Raw genomic sequence first — 19,844 nt, 5'->3', positions numbered from 1 at the left:
TTGCAGAAGCGAAATCGAAACAATGTCACAGCGAATTTGTGCCGTAATCAAAGCTAAAGACGATCAGATGAAATATTATAGTGTGTGACTTTTTTTTTTTTGGCTAGACAATGTATTATTCTAAGTTAAACAAGTAAAAAAAATGAAATTACTCATGAAATTACAACAGACAAACACAAAAAACAACAGGAATTCATCCGCTGGACCAGAATGAGGCTCGTGAAAATGTGCGGTTTTAAAAAGACGTTACTGTTTGAGTTTCTGTTTTGAACCTTCGTTGGTTAAATCATCAATTGTGTTAAGTCCTGTGAGGCGACTGCTGTTGGGTTTTTGGAGTATACAAAAGAAATTGAGATAAACTGAATTAAAAACAAGGAGGAGGCGTAACACAAATGAAGTTATACCAACGGGGAGGCGAGCTAAGTCGGCGCAGATAAGCTAAAGTTAGTTCATTTTTGATTCTTTATATCACGAACGCAGAAACGCCCGGGCTGTCAGTGGGACTTTTTTTCAGGCAGAAGGTCAAACCCTTTGAATGTGAGTGCGTGAGAAACTCGGGAGGTGAATCCAAAGACTACAGAGGCGAGCGGTGATCAAAGAGCAGCGGGGGATCACTTACACCGCCACGTGAATGAAGCACACCAAATATTGATGAAGGCCAGTGCCAGCGGAGTGCCATCGGACAACGGCGCATCAGAAGGTCATTAGCTAAGAATGGGACTTGATTACATTAACGCAACTGACAAGATGCAAAGTCGCCCGATTGATTGCGTGGCTCCCGTCAGGTGCTGAGGACAATTTCATCACCATTGTAAGCGAAGGGCGCGGGAGGAGCGGAGGAACTTCACTAATTACATGTTAATTAGGGTCTAATGTAAGTAATCAAGAGTGAGGGGGTGATAGACACGGTGGGAAGGGCAAAGTGTTCACTGGAGTTGGAATTTTGCTTAACAAGTTCAGACTAGGAACGTGAAAGGTGTTCAGAGTGATGGGGTTATACGCAGGTCACTATGGAAGCGCATCATAGACCAAGGCGTTTTTCTTGGTTTATGTAAGAAAACACAAAAATAAACTGTCAATGTCAATAAGATTAATGGGGCGGTTTGTGTTGTGGGATGTAAAGATGTTTCTGATTGGCCGAGGACACCTACAGATGCAAAAAGGGTCTGGAGAGTAAAATGAGACAGAAAAATGACTTAGACAGGTTTGTTATGAAAGAGTAAAAACAGTGTAATCGGGATTTTAGAAGCAAAATGAGCTCATTTCACTTCCATCTATACTACAAAACAATTAAAACTAAATATAAAGTGTTTTTGTATTGGTATATATGCAGCGGTGGGAGGTAACAAAGTACAAGTAGTAAAGTACTGTACTTAAGAGTTTTTAGGTATCTGTATTTTACTTTTTACATTTTAAAGTGGATACGTTTTACTTTTAGTTCACTACATTTGAGAGGAAGTACTTGTATTTCTACGCCACTACAGTTTTGAACTGGACTGAAAATAAAAAGAACTTTTCATATGATTTGAGGGAGTATTTTTATCATGTTCATGGAAACATCCTGACTAAAGTTTTCGAGTTCAAACACAAAATTTAAGAGGAAAAATTAAGAAATGTATTTGTTTTGTAACTGCTAAACAGAATGACTACATTTACACTTTAACAAATTAACGTGTGTGAAATACTTTTACTTTTTACTCTTAAAGTACATTTTTAAACTTAAATACTTTTATTTTTCATTTGATACTTTTACTTGAGTAACTTTTTATCCCTGTGTCTGTACTTTTACTTAACAAATGTGAGTACTTCATCCACCGCTGGCATTACGCCACTGAAACCTTGGAGCAGACATGTCAGACACAGGCCCTTAGGCCAAATTTGGCTCTCAATATAATTATATTTGGCCCGTGAGATCATATGAAATATGTATCAGAGCTGGCCTGCTGGCTGCTGCACCAGTATAGCGCATAAACCTCTAATACTACAATTCCCAGAATGCTTTGCAGATGTTTTGGCGACAGCCCCCATCACTTCTGTTGACACTCATTAGCCTCTGCTCCCTGTCGCCTCACTCAAATTTAACCCACCCCTTCTGAAAAACACACAGATGTTGTTGAAATGTTTCAATAAATATTTAGTTTGGCCCACGACTCACCGTTTTTAATCGTGGCTCTCTGTGAATTTAAGTTTGACACCCCTGCCTTAAAGTATCAGAGTTTGAGTTCATGAAGCTGGTCAAATACTAGACGAACAATGTATCTATTATACTGATATATCGTAAATTTATGACTATAAGCCACTACTTTTTTCCCACGCTTTGAACCCTGCGGCCTACACGACGGTGCGGCTAATTTATAGATTTTTACTATTTTTATTTTCTAAACCTGCAGGTACGTTCATCCCATGTTGACGTCGTGTTGGTGCCAATTTTCAGCCACAGTTTTAAAAAAAGCATGTCTTAAATTAAAACTACAAAAAACCCTTTGTGTATCTTTCTGTGTAAATATTTCATGTCACAACGTGAAAAACTGCGACTTATATATGCACAAAATAGATTTTCTTTTTAATTTTATCTGGTGCGACTTATATTCAGGTTCGCTCTTACAGTCCAAAATTGACGGTATACAGAAAACTGAAGCTTTCCCTGAGAGCGTTTCATATCTGTAGGGAAGTCAACGATTTGAGAAAAAACGATCTGTTGTCTCGGGCCCCGGGGTTTTAAGGGCCCAGAATTTGCCCCTTCTTCCTTTTTATTTATGTTAAAGTGGGGTCTACGTGAGGTTACTTACCCCAGGCCCCCAGATTTCCCCAAACTGTCCTGCATATGCGCCATACTCTGCTAAAATAATCATACAAAGTTCCAGATGGGAGCTTTAAACTGGGAGACTGGGTGAATTCATTGTTTTCTTTACTGTAGAACATGGTTTACGCTCGATTCAAAAGTGTTGGTGAAATGAAGAGTGTAAAAAGCTCTCTTCGGTGCAGTGTGCATTAGACTCATTCCCACATAAAGAGCCAATCAATGAAGCCACACAGAACAAGCTCATTAGATTGACCTTTTTCTGGTTATTTCCTCCTACAAACATACACATTTGCCAAACATATTAAAGCCTCCATACTGCACTGACTGTTCGAATAAATATTTAAAATGAAAATAGAACGTTTCAATTTACTTTTTGCAGCAAAGCCTTGGTAATGATTATTGCTTCTAGTGAAAGGAAAATAAATAATGAATAAAACTACAACGTATTCCAACCCAAGCAAGCTAAATGTTTCGGGTTTTTTTGTTGTTTTTTTTTGTACTACTCTATACTATTTTATTAAACTCTCCAAATCTCCTCTGAATGTGCTTTCGTGACCCTGGGCATCAATCAATAATTTGCCGTATAGATTGTATAAATACTAAACCCATACTTATAGGAGGCCTGAACTTTTCTACAAAGCAACTCTGAATATTTAAATAACAGGTTAAGTTCAGCGTAAAACGACGGCAGCTCTGGAGACGAGTTGAGTTAGTTTGAACTTTTACGGCGGGTTTAGCTGCGTCCGACGTAATAAACTTAGTACTGTTAGCGCTTTGACGTACAGTTGTCCCTCCCGCTGCCTCGCTGTTTCCGTAAAAGTTGGATCGCAGTGTGACTCTGAAGTGCTGTACGTTTGCAATTTGTTTTCTCCCCGACAAAAAACCCGCAATGTCGATGAAACGTTCTGCACCGACAAAGACGCCTACGAAGGTTTGAACTTTGAGAGAGTTTAAACGAGAGAGAAATGTGAGAAAATGTTAACGCCTGTGTGAGAAAAGTGTATAAAGTGTGTGGTGAGGGGTTTTACAGACAAAAACATACAGAATAATTGTTAAAAATAAAGTCGTAGTAATTTAACGGTTTAAATTATCCAATAGAGTTGCAGTATTGATCTATTAGAAGGAACTGCGTGAGGCTACGAGTAAAACGTACATGCAAATAAACACGTGGACCGGATTTCTCATCTGTCCAGCTCTATTAAATAATCTCTTGGTGTCAGACCTCGTCAAAATAAAGCTGCTTCTATAGCTGGAAAACACAGAGACCTTTATTTTGTAAGGAAAATGTTTAGCCGCCATTAGCAGAACCTCCAAACATAACGGAGGAACTTCAGGCTTGTTAAGTTTCGCTGCACTCTTGGATTGTTTACTGTTAATTCTAACTAACGTGAGAAGAAAGCGCATTTGTGTAAAGAGTCTGTGATTAAAGAAATGAGACAGGAGCATGAGAACTATATCGACTTATAAGATGAGACAATCGATTTTGGGGGTTAATATTTATCGTGCAACTTTTTCTTTACACTAATTGTGCATTTTGGGTTATGTGTTTGCACTTGGATGAGATTTAACTGTAGAGGCTTAAATTGTGAACTTTTACGACTCATTATAGACACAAAACAAACTACTAAAGTGTTGCATTCTGTTATGTTTTTAATCCAGCTCATGTTTTTAATAATACTGTACATTTAGAATAGTTTTGCGGGAGATAATTCTGCTTTATGGTTTGGTTTCAATATGATCGTTTATCGTCTATATTTACTTCAATACATCGCACTTCAGAATGCGTTATCGTGACAGGCATAAGCGGGACCTACGCCTGCTCCGCCCTATAGGCTCAGGCGTAGGGTTAAGACCAGCCTTGTGACGAGCTGGTGCGCTCATCTCCAGATTACTTGTAAATATTTTTGCTAAATATGTCATTTCTTCCATTCATAAACCCAGTCAACAGCATCCTGTTAATTTCAACATGGAGTTAATATGATTTACTGAGATTCAGGATCACGTCTCAACCTCGTCCTGCTCCTTTCCAGCGAACTACTACACCTCTAATTACCCAGAAGCCCTTTTTATACAAGGCTACACCGTCTGCCTCCGCTCTCTTGACCCTTCGCTTCCACCCTATGTCTGTTGTTCATCTTTCAGCCAAAAAACCTTTACGATCTAGAAAGAGGGAGGGTCCTAAATTGGCCGGGCATCCATCCATATCATCAATAAATATCTTTATCGTAAACCGTTGTTGCGACGTGGTACTAGCTAGTGAAAATAAGGCTAAATATAAGTAAATCCATGTACAGAAACAGGTACAAATACAGTCATTCTTATCTTATATTTGTCTGTTTTAAAGGATATTATCTAGTTACACAACCCACTTCAAATTTCATCACGACCGTACCACACCATCTTGATCGAAATGCATGAAGGAAAAAACCAAATGCTTTGATACGGACAGACAGGCTATGAAAGCGCGTCTGATTTACCGCCTCCTCACTCGGAGTTATGGCCAGCCGTACCTGTCCGGAGGTGTCAGAAAATGCCCACTTTCCTCCGGAGGCAGACAGGCGCTAAATGCCAAAAGCGGGCAGCACACTCACCACTCAGCCACTTAGCATCTGGGTCATGGATCCGCAGGTCTGGGCCAAACACGTCTTCCACAGTCACTTTCTTCTTAAGGGCAAGGCTGTCATCTTCACCTGCCAACAACATCAAACAGGGAAATATCAGTTAAACATGGACCATATGTATGTGGTACCACCGGCTCAGCTAAGGACGAGGGAAGGAAGAAGAAAACACATGTTAACGTTAGCTAAAAATTCTAATAAAAATAGTTTTCCAGTGTATGAATGTGCGTTGTGTTTTCTGTGTCCTGATTGGCTGTTGGACTGTAGACCATTGTCCATCAGTGTCCTCCGTGCCGTGTCTCCTGTCCAGTACAGAATGTGTTCAGGCAAATTTACATAAACGTTGGATCGCAGTGTGACTCTGAAGTGCTGTACGTTTGCAATTTGTTTTCTCCCCGACAAAACCCACAATGTCGATGAAACATTCTGCACCGACAAAGACGCCTACGAAGGTTTGAACTTTGTGTTTAAACAAGAGAGAAATGTGAGAAAATGTTAATGCCTGTGTGAGAAAAGTGTATAAAGTGTGTGGTGAGGGGTTTTACAGCCAAAAAACATAGAAAATAATTGTAAAATGTAAGTAACAGTAGTAGAAGTAGTCTAGTAGTAGTAGTTATAGTACTAGATGATTATGGCAGTCATTAATTTTGATACTTTTTCTGCATTTTGTTCCATCCCACACATCAGCTGTAATCACCAAAATAAAGAGTGTGGTGAACCTTCGTTTTCTCCCCGACAAAACCCACAAAGTCGATGAAACGTTCTGCACCGACAAAAACACCTATAATACTGAACTTATTATTTAAAATCTATGAAGGTTTGGACTTTGAGAGAGTTTAAACAAGAGAGAAATGTGAGAAAATGTTAACGCCTGTGTGAGAAAAGTGTATAAAGTGTGTGGTGAGGGGTTTTACAGACAAAAAACATATATATAATTGTAAAAAATAAAGCTACTTCGCAGATTTCACCTATTTTGGGTTATTTTTTTTGATAAACGAGGGACCACTGTAAGAAAACAAACAAAGATGTACCAAATTTGTTCAAATCTTTTCTCCAGTTTGTAAAAATTATATTCTACAAAGGATTAATTAACAAAACAATTCAAGCTGATCTAAATTTGACTACCTGCTGGTAACTACAAATTATTTTAAGCTACACAAAGTTAAGAATAATAACAAAACTCTCGTAGTGTCTCAACAAAAAATAGTTTAAAGAGCGACAAGAGATACAGTCGGGTGGCGAGCGGAAACGGACTGATCCAGCCGCCCCGACTCAGGCAGAGAGGTGGTTTTAATGGACGTGCCTAATCAGGTGGAACTCCCGGGACTGGTGGAGCGAGAAGGTGCCTGTCCAACCCAGAGCAGACACAGCTACGACCAACTACAGACCGACCGGGACTCACCAACAAGAACAAGAACACGGGGAGGTTACGTCACGACAGGGCGACGGTCTGTAACGGCATGAGTTCGGGATGTGCGCCACGAAACCTCGCTTTTCAGATTTAGTGTCCGTTTCACCGGTTCTTTTGGTTGTCGAAGTAGATCATCGTCTTCTAAAGGACTTTGAGGCTGACTGCGTTTACATTTCATAGTTCAGAACTTCCTTAAGAGGTTGTAAATTGAGTATGCAATCTTTTCTTGGCTCTGACTTAGCCGGATACTATTATAAAGTCTTATATTACACATTGTTCAAGCTTTTAAAACTACTTTGGTCACCTGAATGGAAAGAAATGAGTGTGTTTTGGGAGTGCCGCAAAGTATGAAGCATGAAATGTTCTGTACGGAAGCAGATACAGATGTTATGACTCTGACTTGAGGCTGGGACAATTCTCTATGTGCATATTATTCTTATTTGTGTTGAAGTTAAACCGACGCTATGGTGTACGTTAGCTAAACCCTCACAAATGCATAAAATAAGCCCCTTTAGCTTAAAATGTCATCACAGCCTCTCCACGCAAAATGAACAGCTACATTCCAAATAGACACTGACTAATCTGGCTTTGTTTAACGGCCATGGTTGAGTGATCCACTTTTCTGTCTTTAAAAATACTAATGGTCTAATTTCCTTTGAAAGATGGATTCTGCTAACTCTAATAATAAATGTACTGCAGGATTGTATGAAAGGATTTTTTAAAAAGAAGGGGTATTATGCAAAATGGACTGTTTTTTCAAACTTTCTGCCGCGTTGTGATGTTTTTTCCCCCCTCAAAGAAATCATGTCTGAAGAGGTTTTAGACGTCAGAGATCAACTTGGGTCGATCTTTACGATAAGGCTAAAGCATTTTAATGGAAAGGTCTGCAGTCAATCGTGTGTCTGTTTGACCTACACAAGAGAACGATGACTCCTCTTCACCACAAACTCAAAGCTCCGAGTCAGGGCCGTAACTCGTTTCATTACGTCTCCTCACGTGTCTTTGTATTTCTTAAGTTTTGCCTTAAATCTGCAGGATCTGACACAAAGTCCAGTGTCTCGTTCCCTCTGCCTCTTTGTGCGGTGCCGTCTGCCCCTGTTCCTCACCTTCTCTCCTCTTTTTCATCCTCTGGTGCTTGTCATCATCATCATAATCCAACTTACCGAAAGTAAACAACCATTTTCTCCAAATTTACGCACAGACATCGCTCGTGTTTCTGCTGATAACGTGCTTTTAGGTTTAATATTTTGTATACAGTTGTCCCTCTCTATATCGTGGTTCACCTTTCGCGATCCCGCTGTTTCGTGGATTTTTTTGCGCAGTTTTTCATGCTTTTTTACAGTGTATGAACGTGCTTTGTGTTTTCTGCGTCCTGATTGGCTGTTGGACTGTAGACCATTGTCCATCAGTCTCCTCCGTGCCGTGTCTCCTGTCCAGTACAGAATGTGTTCAGACAAATTTACATAAACGTTGGATCGCAGTGTGACTCTGAAGTGCTGTACGTTTGCCATTTGTTTTCTCCCCGACGAAACCCACAATGTCGATGAAACGTTCTGCACCGACAAAGACGCCTACGAAGGTTTGAACTTTGAGAGAGTTTAAACGAGAGAGAAATGTGAGAAAATGTTAATGCTTGTGTGAGAAAAGTGTATAAAGTGTGTGGTGAGGGGTTTTACAGACAAAAACATAAAAGAATCGTAAAAAAATAAAGCTGATACTTCGCGGATTTCATTTATTGCGGGTTATTTTTAGAACATAAACGTGGGACCACTGTAAAGTAATCCCAAAGTTTAAATGTGGGTTTCTACGTGATGATTGGTCCCATCAACACGAAATAAAAACTGTAGTGACCCTCACATCCTGCTCTTTATGTTGTAAGTCAACCCGTTTATGTTTTCAATATGATGGAAAAAAAAAAATCAAATCGGAAAATCAAATTGGGCAAAGAAAATTGTGATTGTTTTCTTTCCCAATATTGCCCAGCCCTGTCCATGCACGTGAGTAATCTAGCAATCTTCCCTTATTCAAATCCTCCTTAAAATGAGCAGAACGAGTCTATCCAAAGCTCAAATTGCATGTCTAAGTCACAAATCCGATGCCATGTGCAGTAGTTTCATTAGCGAAATGTATTCTAATTGTAACGTGACAGTGCTCAGAAGGGAGAGTGACTTAGCACAGAGAGAAAAGCGGGTCAAACAAGGTAAGACGGTGGTCTAAGTGTGTATACGTTTGTTTATACTGCACAGAAATGGAAAACCGCATCTTTACATGATTGAAATGATTTTGTTTATAATGCATTGAGTTCGTGGCTTGTAGTGAGTGACTTGTTTGGTTTATTGTTGCTGTATTGCTTCACTCGGGGGGCCTTAGACTCACACATGCCCTGTCACAGACGCCGCTCTCCTCAGATACCATCTCCAGCAGCTCCCTTCACTTTAGGTAAAGCAATTTGGAGCCAGACACAAACACGCACGAGGCCCCAGGTATTGCTCTATTGATCTGAAAGCTTCGGTTCACATCTGCCAGCTTCGTTTTGAACAGCGGGGCTCTGGACTCCCTCCGTTTTCTCCAACTTTAAACGAGCTCTGAAGCAGGTCGAGCAGCTGCAGGGGGGGGGGGGGGGCAGACGACGGCGCGGCGGCTTAGGGCAGGTGTACGGGCGGTTTTTGAAGCGCCCTTTCTGCAAGTTAACTTTGGAAAAACAAAGCACGCGGAGGCATCGAGTCTGACAGGCCGGCCCCGCTCCGTTCACTGACAGTTCGCTTTTTAACATGCGCCGTGTTGTGACTGAGCACGAGACGGCGCTGTGTAAATACCACGTCAACTTTTGTCAAGTGCTTATCGACGTGAAAAAAAATCAGACGCTTTCTCTTAGGGACGGAGCTGCGGAGCGACAGGAAGGGGACTTATTTCTTTTTATCTATTGAATTTCTGATATTGAGCCAGTCTGACAAATGGAGGAAAGCAAAACTGCATAATAATCTACATTCAACAGCACTGAGTGGGTGGATAATGTAATACTGTCATCTCCTGGTAAGCCACTGTCCACCACTTAGTCGATAACGAGACCAAAATGCCTTAAGCAAACGTATTCCCGCAGGTTCAAAGGTCAGATGTTACGCAAAATGGACTCTCGTGTGGTTTAAGACGTGTTATAATGCTGTTAGAGCGTCAAAAACAGTCAGTTTGGAGTTAGTTTTTCAAGTTAACAGCTATTTTTCAGCTTTAGTTTAGCAGACGTGAGCAATTCCAGGCGCTGAAACGATCGCGAAATGATCGACTGGACTGGACTGGTGCGTTGGACGAGAAGTACTTTGTCACGCAGGAGAACACCGGACTCACGTGCGACACAAAGAACACGGCCAAACTCCGTGTCCCGGCGAATACATAAGGTTTATTGGAAATACAGAGCCTGCGTGAACAAAAGAAATGAACAAACAACAATCCAGCAACACAAACTGAGCACGGGGAGAACGGAAAGGCGACACCCCTGATTAGCAACGAACTGCGGGGAAAAAACAGGGAGGCAGCGAAACGAAAGGACTGGAACAGGCTGGGAAACGAAGCTGGACTGGGGAATAAAAAACAGGCGGAAATGTGACAGAAATAAACAAAACAGGCAGAACTGTGACAGAAATAAACAAAACAGGCAGAACTGTGACAGAAATAAAGAAAATGGGCAGAAAACAGGCAGAACTGTGACAGAAATAAACAAAACAGGCAGAAAACAGGCAGAACTGTGACAGAAATAAACAAAACAGGCAGAAAACAGGCAGAACTGTGACAGAAATAAACAAAACAGGCAGAAAACAGGCAGAACTGTGACAGAAATAAACAAAACAGGCAGAACTGTGACATACTTGACTGAAAGTTGCGTGAAAGGAAACTAAACGAGAGTTGAAATGATCCAAATGATTCTAGAAATGAAGGTGTGTGGAGTTTAAAAACACAGCGGAGCACTTCCTGTATCACCACACGATGACATCACGAGGTGGAACAGAGAAGAACTCACTTTAAATCTGCAGGTTTGTGTGTTAAACATGTGTGAATGAAAGAAAAAAAACACAACTCCAGGTCTGTTTGTGACGAGGAAACAACATTAAAACATAGATCAGAGCCGTAACACGAGCGCTTTAATATACAGTTTATGACTCGGCCTGTCGCTATAATTACTCCACTGACTTATTACGTTCAATAAATAAAATCTGAATAATTTGGGGTCACCTTTCTGTAAACTTTCTACCTTTTATTGCAGGAGTTTTAACAATGTACAAATCGTATATCACTGAATCGTTAAAGTTACCTTCGTTCCCTGGAGGTGCTTTTTTTGCTTGTAATCGTCCACAAAACTGCGCACAACTTACGACCAGCAGGGGGCGCGTTTAGTTTTGTGCCAATAAAAACCTGTAATTGAATAAATGAAGATTATATCATGCTGTGGCGGATCTTTAATCCTAAATTATTAAACGGTTCACAGGGATTATCTCGTATTAGAGTTAGAAGCGTAAACGGGATAAAACATGGAGGCGACTACTCACAAAATAAGAATTCTACTCAGAGTAAAGTACACGTTTTAAGTATTTTCGAGATTGTACTGTGGATGTGGCATTGAAGACTTCCCGCTCCGGCTCTCCATTAAAAGCTCTGAAGTGTTTTTCTAGGTAAAAGCCTCATTTTCTTCTTATGAGCCTCCGACGACGACTTTGTACTGAATCAATGCACGACCACAAATACTTCACTGCCGTTTCTGAAGTACAAGTGTATTTTTTCCGTCTTAAGTTCGATGGACCTGGTACATTTCCAAATGGCCACGTTTTTTGTTAATAACCAGCATATTTAAATCCAACAAACTTCAGCCAACTCCCCCCCGCAGCTAATGAACCGTTATCAGGGTCGTTTTTTCGTCTTTTGGAGCCGTTTCTCCTCGTATTTACGCTTTCACGAAATTATATCTTATTATGACGGAGCATTATGCGTGATTACAAAAGTATGATCAGCCTTGAAAAGATTACAATTTTCCCTCATTATCAAAAATATAACAGCGGCCGAGGAGTAATGTGTGGTTCGAGGTGTAAATGTTCGTGTTCGTGGGAAAAAGTAAAGCGAGAAATACACGAAAAGTCCACCAATGAGGACCAAAAGTAGCAAAAATTAGATGCTTAAAATCGAGGCTAAAACCGCTGATCTGAAGGTTACCGTTCCGTTGTTGGGCAAGACGCTTAACCCACTTTGCCTCTAGTGTCTGCTGTATGAACGCATGAGTAGTTACTTGCTGTAAAGTACTTCGAGTGCCTTGAAAATGGAAAAGCGCTGGATAAAAATATGACCATTTTCCATCAGAACAAGTGTAAAACCACCCACGGATCACTATGGAACAGACCTGGACGACTGACGCACATAAACCTAAAACCACGTGGTAAAATAAAAGAAAGTTGGATAATTTAATGTTGAAAAAAAAAAAACATTTTATTGTCCAGAGATGGAGATATGGATAGATCTTCGGCACAGCGAATCTAGCACAGGCTGATGTCTTGTTTTGGGTCGATTTACTGCCGAAAAATACACACAAAGCTTTATTTTAACAGTTTAATATGAAGAGAAACAGCAGAAAATATGACTAAACTTTCTCAAAATGATCAAAATCTGCGCTAAAATATCGGCAGAGCTTATTGTCCATCGGCTTCTCTGGATTTTAAACAATCGATATCGGCGTTGGCCATGAAAAAAACCCAAAACATATCAGTCCATCTCTATTATTGTCTAAAGAAAAAGTGTTTTATTATCACCGTGGCAACAGAATCTGCACTAGTATCGACATTTTACCATCGTGACGACACCACCGAGGACTCAAACCATTAATCTTCTAGAAAATGGGCCAGTATAAGACACAAATTACCACCTTTTCTGACTGAGTACCAATCTTTTTCCCCCACACACCAAAAATGCCCCTTGACTTTTTCTCCAACAATTCACCAAATGTCACCTTATGTCAGCGCCGCAGCCAGCGCCGGCCCAAATGCCACGCGGGGCCCTCGCCCGGCGCCGCCTCGCTGGGACATTCTTTTGTACGACTGAAGTACAAAGGAAATGGTTTTCAGCCCACACCTGAAGTCAAGGTTAGATAAACACATACACAAAACCTCATAGTGTATGTTTGTGTAGGAGGATGGAACGAGACGAGAGACACGTGGAACGGAAGAAGTCTGCATCTGAAATCTGAATATACAAATATATAAGGTAAATGTATGTGAATATACAAATATACAAGGTAAATGTATGTGAATATACAAATGTACAAGGTAAATGTATGTGAATATACAAATATACAAGGTAAATGTATGTGAATATACAAATATATAAGATAAATGTGTGTGAATATACAAGGTAAATGTATGTGAATATACAAATATACAAGGTAAATGTATGTGAATATACAAATATACAAGGTAACTGTACGTGAATATACAAATATACAAGGTAACTGTACGTGAATATACAAATATACAAGGTAACTGTACGTGAATATACAAATACAATTGATAAATGTGGACATGGTAAACAATGAACTATATAAACATCTGCTTTACTGTTCAGTCCCATGTCCAGATAGAGACAAAGAGACAGAGACAGTGCAAGAGAGAGAGAGAGAGACAGAGCAAGTGAGAGAGACAGCAAGACGGTGTGTGAGAGAGACAAAGAGACAAACATCTGCATTATTGTATAAGCCCTTGTCCAGATAGAGAGAGAAAGAGAGACAGATAGAGAGACAGGGAGAGAAAGAGAGACAGATAGAGAGACAGGGAGAGAAAGAGAGACAGATGGAGAGACTGAGAGACACAGAGAGAATGAGAGAAATAAAGATCTAAACATCTGCACTGTGGTATAGCTCCATGTCCTGTGGTGGAAATACTCATCTTTTGTAAATGTTAAGTAAAAGTACAGATACCAGAGCAAAAAAATACTCAAGTAAAGGTAAAAGCAAAACATGAAAAAATCTACTGAAGTAAAAGTATTAAAGTACTCTCTGTAAATGTACTTAAAGAGTAAAAAGAGGAAAAACAGAAAGACTCATGTCCCGTCTATGTAGTGATGATGTCACCCGTGTTTATGTCGGCCGTGTTTATGGCGCCCGTGTTTATGGCGCCCGTGTTTATGGCGCCCGTGTTTATGGCGCCCGTGTTTATGGCGCCCGTGTTTCCGTCGCTCGTGTTTCCGTCGCCCGTGTTTATGTCACCCGTGTTTTTGTAACCCGTGTTTCCGTCGCCCGTGTTTCCGTCGCTCGTGTTTATGTCGCCCGTGTTTATGTCACCCGTGTTTTTGTAACCCGTGTTTCCGGCGCCCGTGTTTTTGTAACCCGTGTTTCCGTCGCCCGTGTTTATGTCACCCATGTTTTTGTAACCCGTGTTTCCGTCGCCCGTGTTTCCGTCGCCCGTGTTTACGTCGCCCGTGTTTACGTCGCCCGTGTTTACGTCGCCCGTGTCTCCGTCGCCCGTGTTTCCGTCGCCCGTGTTTCCGCCGCCCGTGTTTCCGCCGCCCGTGTTTCCGTCCCTTTTACTGTGGTGGACAGTACTCACGAGGGGTCAGCAGGATCACGGAGGTGACGATGAGCGAGCAGATGATGAGGATGACCAGCAGAGCGATGGCAATGCCCTTCCAGTTCCTCTGGGGCGGCGCACTTCCCACCAGGTCCTGCAAAACAACAGCCCCACATTTAAACAGAATCCAACCTTTAAATACAATAAGATTCTGATTTGTTCATGTCGACTGAATAGGAACAAATGATCACGGTCTGGAGGCTCCTCGTTTTTTATCTTTTTTTTTTTTTTTTTTTAAATCACAGCTGCAGAACGAGCCTGGTGAGCCGTTTACTCCCACTTTCTGCTCAAACCCAGGAGGTCCACTCTGTAACTACACCTTAAAACACATCAGACAAGGACACGGCTCCAGACGATGCAGTACGTGCTCCAAAAGTACTCAGACCTTCACCACTATTGTGCACAAATGTGATATAGTTACAATATAATGCAAGAAATATAAGGATTAATGCTGATATTTAAACTACTGAACACAGGGATATCATAGTTAACCCATTTTTAAATAAATAGTATCATTAAAATAACTGATAATGAGCCATAGAAGGTTTTTATTCAACTCTTGTGTCAAACATGTGTCAAACTCAAGGCCCACGGGCTAAATGTGGCCCTCCACATCATTTTATGTGGCCCTCAAAAAGGTAAATTAAACGGTATGATGGTCTTAAAATGTCGTTTTATCAGGAGACAGTTACGCAGCCATATTTTTACATCTTAGCAAATGCATTTGTAATATTTGTAACTTGAACAAGTAATAAATACAGAAACAATTAACGATTTAAAAAAGTAGTTACATTTATTTTACATCTGGCCCTTTGACGGCAGACATTTTGCGGATGTGGCCCTCGGTGAAAATGTGTGACGCTTTTTTCTTATGTTAAATCAAAAAGACAAAAATGCCTCGACTATTACAAAGAAAAAATCCTCATTTCTTTACATTCCTGTCGGACACTGCCCAAAGTCCAGATGCTGTTTGGTTTAAAAATGCATCACTCGACACTTGTGTTTTACAGAGTCACAGACCGAACACGGCTCAGCTCACCGTCTGCGGCTCACCGTCTGCGGCTCACCGTCTGCGGCTCACCGTCTGCGGCTCACCGTCTGCGGCTCACCGTCTGCGGCTCACCGTCTGCGGCTCACCGTCTGCGGCTCACCGTCTGCGGCTCACCGTCTGCGGCTCACCGTCTGCGGCTCACCGTCTGCGGCTCACCGTCTGCGGCTCCATCTCAGACGCTCGGACACTTAAACATCAAAACATTGCCCCCCACTGGCTGCAGCCCGCCAGCAACAAAGAACCCCCACTGAGAACACTGATAGAAAGAAGAGCGACAGAGAGGGAGGGAAAGAGAGAGGGAGGGAGGGGAGCGACAGAGAGAGGGAAAGAGAGGGAGGGAGAGAGGGGAGCGACAGAGAGGGAGGGAAAGAGAGAGGGAGGGAGAGAGAGAGGAAGCGACAGAGAGAGGGAAAGAGAGGGAGGGAGAGAGGGGAGCGACAGAGAGGGAGGGAAAGAGAGAGGGAGGGAGGGAGGGGAGCAACAGAGAGGGAGGGAGAGAGGGGAGCGACAGAGAGGGAGGGAAAGAGAGAGGGAGGGAGAGAGGGGAGCGACAGAGAGGGAGGGAAAGAGAGGGAGGGAGAGAGGGGAGCGACAGAGAGGGAGGGAAAGAGAGAGGGAGGGAGAGAGGGGAGCGACAGAGAGAGCAAGGGAAAGAGAGAGGGAGGGAGAGAGGGGAGCGACAGAGAGAGGGAAACGGAGGGAGGGAGAGAGGGGAGCGACAGAGAGAGAAAGGGAAAGAGAGAGGGAGGGAGAGAGGGGAGCGACAGAGAGAGAAAGTGAGGAGGAGGGAGGGAGAGAGGGAAGGAGGGAGAGAGAGAGGAGCGAGGGACAGAGAGAGAAGAGCGAGGGAAAGAGAGGAGGAGGGAGGGAGAGAGGGAAGGAGGGAGAGAGAGAGGAGCGAGGGACAGAGAGAGAAGAGCGAGGGAAAGAGAGGAGGAGGGAGGGAGAGAGGGAAGGAGGGAGAGAGAGAGGAGCGAGGGACAGAGAGAGACGAGCGAGGGAAAGAGAGGAGGAGGGAGAGAGAGGAGTGACAAAGAGAGAGAGGGAAAGAGAGGGGGAGGGAGACAGGGGAGCAACAGAGAGAGGAGCGGACCGAGAGAAAGAGACAGAGATAGACAGGAAGGGAGGGAGAGGGAAAGGAGAGAGAGTGAGAAAGAGAGACAGATACAGGGAGAGAGAGAAAGACAGAGAGAGGAGAGAGAGACAGCCACAAAGAGAGAGGGAGAGACAAAGAAAGGGAGAGAGAGGAGACAGTGTAAGACAGAGAGAGCGGGAGGGGGAGTGAGAGGGAGAGAAAGAGAGAGGTAAGAGAGAGCGAGAGCAAAAGAGGGAAAGACACAGAGAGAGAGAGAGGGAGAGATAGAGAAAAAAGAGGCAGACAGAGAGAGAGTGAGAAACAGAGAGAGACAGCAAGAGAGTAAGAGAGATGGAGAAAGAGAGAAAGTGAGAGAGAGACAGCGATATAGAAAAAGCGAGAGAGAAAGGGGGGGATGTGGCCTTCGAATAATGAGGCTCTCTCCTCCGCCGGCCCAGCAGATGGTAGATGTCTAATCAGTGGCGTTTGAAGCCGACACTGCAGGAAATCCGCAGGACATACACAACATTTTAACGGCGGGATTGCTCGGCGGTCATCAGGTGGCCTCAGAGGACTGCACACTCCATAAAGCCGGAGAAGTGCTCAGCGAGAATTGAGCGGCATAAGCACAAAGTGTTTTCAGAGCGGCCATAGTGAAAACAATAACAGCTGCTTTGCATTAACTTTCACTGCATTAGAGTCTTTAAACTGGACAAGTGCTGGGCGGGAATTTAATAATAATATATCGACCAAAACACAACACGGATAAATCTGCATTATGGAACCTAGAGCGTCCGCTACCTGATTATCTCCATGGAGAGGGTACTCTTTCGCTTGGAATTTTCTACAGTATGGCAGGTTACAGGTGAAATCTGTGGAGAGGCGACCCTACTTAATTTAAGAGTGAATATGGACTTTCAAGCAACAAAAAGGTCTTTAATTGAAAAAAAAATAATAATTAAGACAAATCAGCCTAATGTCACACTGTGGAACATTCTAAGCAGCAAAACATCTCCATGGAGACAAGCAGAAAACCTTATCAGACCAAGTTACAGGTCAAATCCGTGGAGAGGCGACTCCACTCACATTAAGAATGAATATGGATTTTCAAGATAAAAAAACATCTTTTTAATTGAAAAAAATAAGTAAGACAGACAGATCAGTCTAATGTCACACTGTGGAACATTCTAGGCAGCAAAACATCTCCATGGAGACAAGAACATGACACTATCAGACCTAGTTACAGGTCAAATCTGTGGAGAGGCGACCCCACTCACGGTAAGAATGAATATGGATTTTCAAGCAATAAAAACATCTGTAATTGAAAAAATGTAAGACAGATCAGTCTAATGTCACTCTGTGGAATATTCTAAGCGGAAAACATCTCCATGGAGAAGAGTATATAACATTAGCCGACCAATTTACAGGTCAAATCTGCGGAGAGGCGACCCCACTCACGATAAGAATGAATATGATTTCCAGGCAATAAAAACATCTGTAATTGAAAAAATAAGTAAGACAGATCAGCCTAATGTCACACTGTGGAACATTCTAGGCAGCAAACATGTCCATGGAGACAAGCAGATAACACTATCAGACCAAGTTACAGGTCAAATTTTCTCACGGTAAGAATAGATATGGATTTTCAAGCAACAAAAACATGTTTAATTGAAAAAATAAGTCAAACAGACCAGTCTAATGTCACACTGTGGAACATTCTAGGCAGCAAAACATCTCCCTGGACACAAGCAGATGGCAGATCCCCTCCCCAGGAAAGTTGCATAGTGTCTCTTTAAGGCTGAGTGACAGGTTGGTTAAACCGTAGTGGATTTAACCAATCAAAAGGAGCACAAAGGAGCAGGTGGCTTTAGTTTGCTCCTAATGATCGTGATGTGACTTTTTTCTTTTCTTTTGGCATATCGCCCACAAAATAACTCCAACAGCATAAACCAGAAGACAAAAAACATAAAAACATCATCTAGAATCTGATTATCTTTGAAACCTTTACTCAGCTTAGTCAGAGATGTTATTCCTCCGACAACATCTCATTTGAGTGACGCCCAGCTTTCATAAAGTGTGTTTGAATGTTACACTACAGCAGGTTACAGGCTTTTATAAGGTATCCAGCCGGGAAAGCGACGCACGGCGGCCATTTTACATGCAAATTGGAGCTTTGTGCATGTAAGCAGACCTGAGTTATAACTGGGATTGTGAACATGACCACAGCACTGACACCGTTTAGTGAAGAAAGAGTTATTATAAAAAGAAGAACACACAAAAACACACTATTTCTACTCCATTAAGTGTTAAAACATTTCAATATATTGTTATTACTTTAAAACTGTACTCTAGAGTAAAAACATCAACTATTAATGAGGGTTAGGGTTAAATTCGACTCTGAGGAGTGTTGTTACGTCACTTGAGAAGATTTAAGCCTTAAACACTGTGAAAAGTGTCGTTTTAACTCATTCTGGTGGAGTCTGTATGACACACTGACAGTGTCAAAATAACAATAAAAGAGTTGAACTGAAACTCTTGGATTCACTGTGGACTTAGGCTTGTCATGTTAATTATTATATCGACAGCAGCTACACTTACCCCCCTGTCCAAAATCACGGAAATATCAAACACAAACTTGTCACATACAATTGTAAACAGCTGTTCCATCTACGAACCATGTTATGTCTTGATATGTCTTTGTCTTGATATGTCTTTGTCTTGATATGTCTTTGTCTTGATATGTCTTTGTCTTGATATGTCTTGGTTTGTCTTCATATGTCTTGGTTTGTCTTCATATGTCTTGGTTTGTCTTCATATGTCTGTCTAGATATGTCTTGATTTCTCTTGATATGTCTTTGTCTTGATATGTCTTGGTTTGTCTTGTTATGAAAATGTTATGTCTCGTTAGGTCTTGATATTTCTTCATATGTCTTTGTACGTCTTGATATGTCTCAATATGTCTTGGTATGTCGTGATATATCGTGATATGTCTTGGATTGTCTTACCACTGTAAATGACTGGTCTCTATGTCTTCCATTAAATACATAAATAAAAAACAAACAACCAAAAAAAAACAATACATAAAAGCTGGAACAATATATCTTGGGGCTTAACATTGAACATTTTCTTCACAAAAGTGGGTAGTTTCTGTTATTCTTGCTGTAATACGATAAGATTTGAGCTGTAGAGGCTTGAATAAATCACTACTATGTCTAATTAATGTTTCAGTCTCCTATTTATGTGTCTGACTCTAAAAACGTCGGCTGAAAGAAGCTTCAATATTATCATTCA

General features: G+C 41.7%; 1 protein-coding gene across 3 annotated transcripts in view; it reads right to left on the bottom strand.

The window, feature by feature from the left end:
• LOC117385715 (dipeptidyl aminopeptidase-like protein 6) overlaps positions 1-19,844 on the bottom strand; it is a 167,675-nt gene that overhangs the window by 33,831 nt on the left and 114,000 nt on the right. For all 3 annotated transcript variants that reach the window (XM_055228485.1, XM_033983031.2, XM_033983032.2), the window contains exons 2-3: positions 14,407-14,521; positions 5,395-5,493 (exon numbers count right to left, since the gene is read on the bottom strand). In XM_055228485.1, the coding sequence (XP_055084460.1) occupies positions 5,395-5,493; positions 14,407-14,521 (214 nt within the window). The remainder of the gene's footprint in view (positions 1-5,394; positions 5,494-14,406; positions 14,522-19,844) is intronic.

This window comes from Periophthalmus magnuspinnatus, chromosome 17 (genome assembly GCF_009829125.3).
Source record: "Periophthalmus magnuspinnatus isolate fPerMag1 chromosome 17, fPerMag1.2.pri, whole genome shotgun sequence".
NCBI lineage: Eukaryota > Metazoa > Chordata > Actinopteri > Gobiiformes > Gobiidae > Periophthalmus > Periophthalmus magnuspinnatus.
The sequence above is the reverse complement of the archived record's forward strand: the minus strand, read 5'-3'. Positions and strand labels throughout refer to the sequence as shown.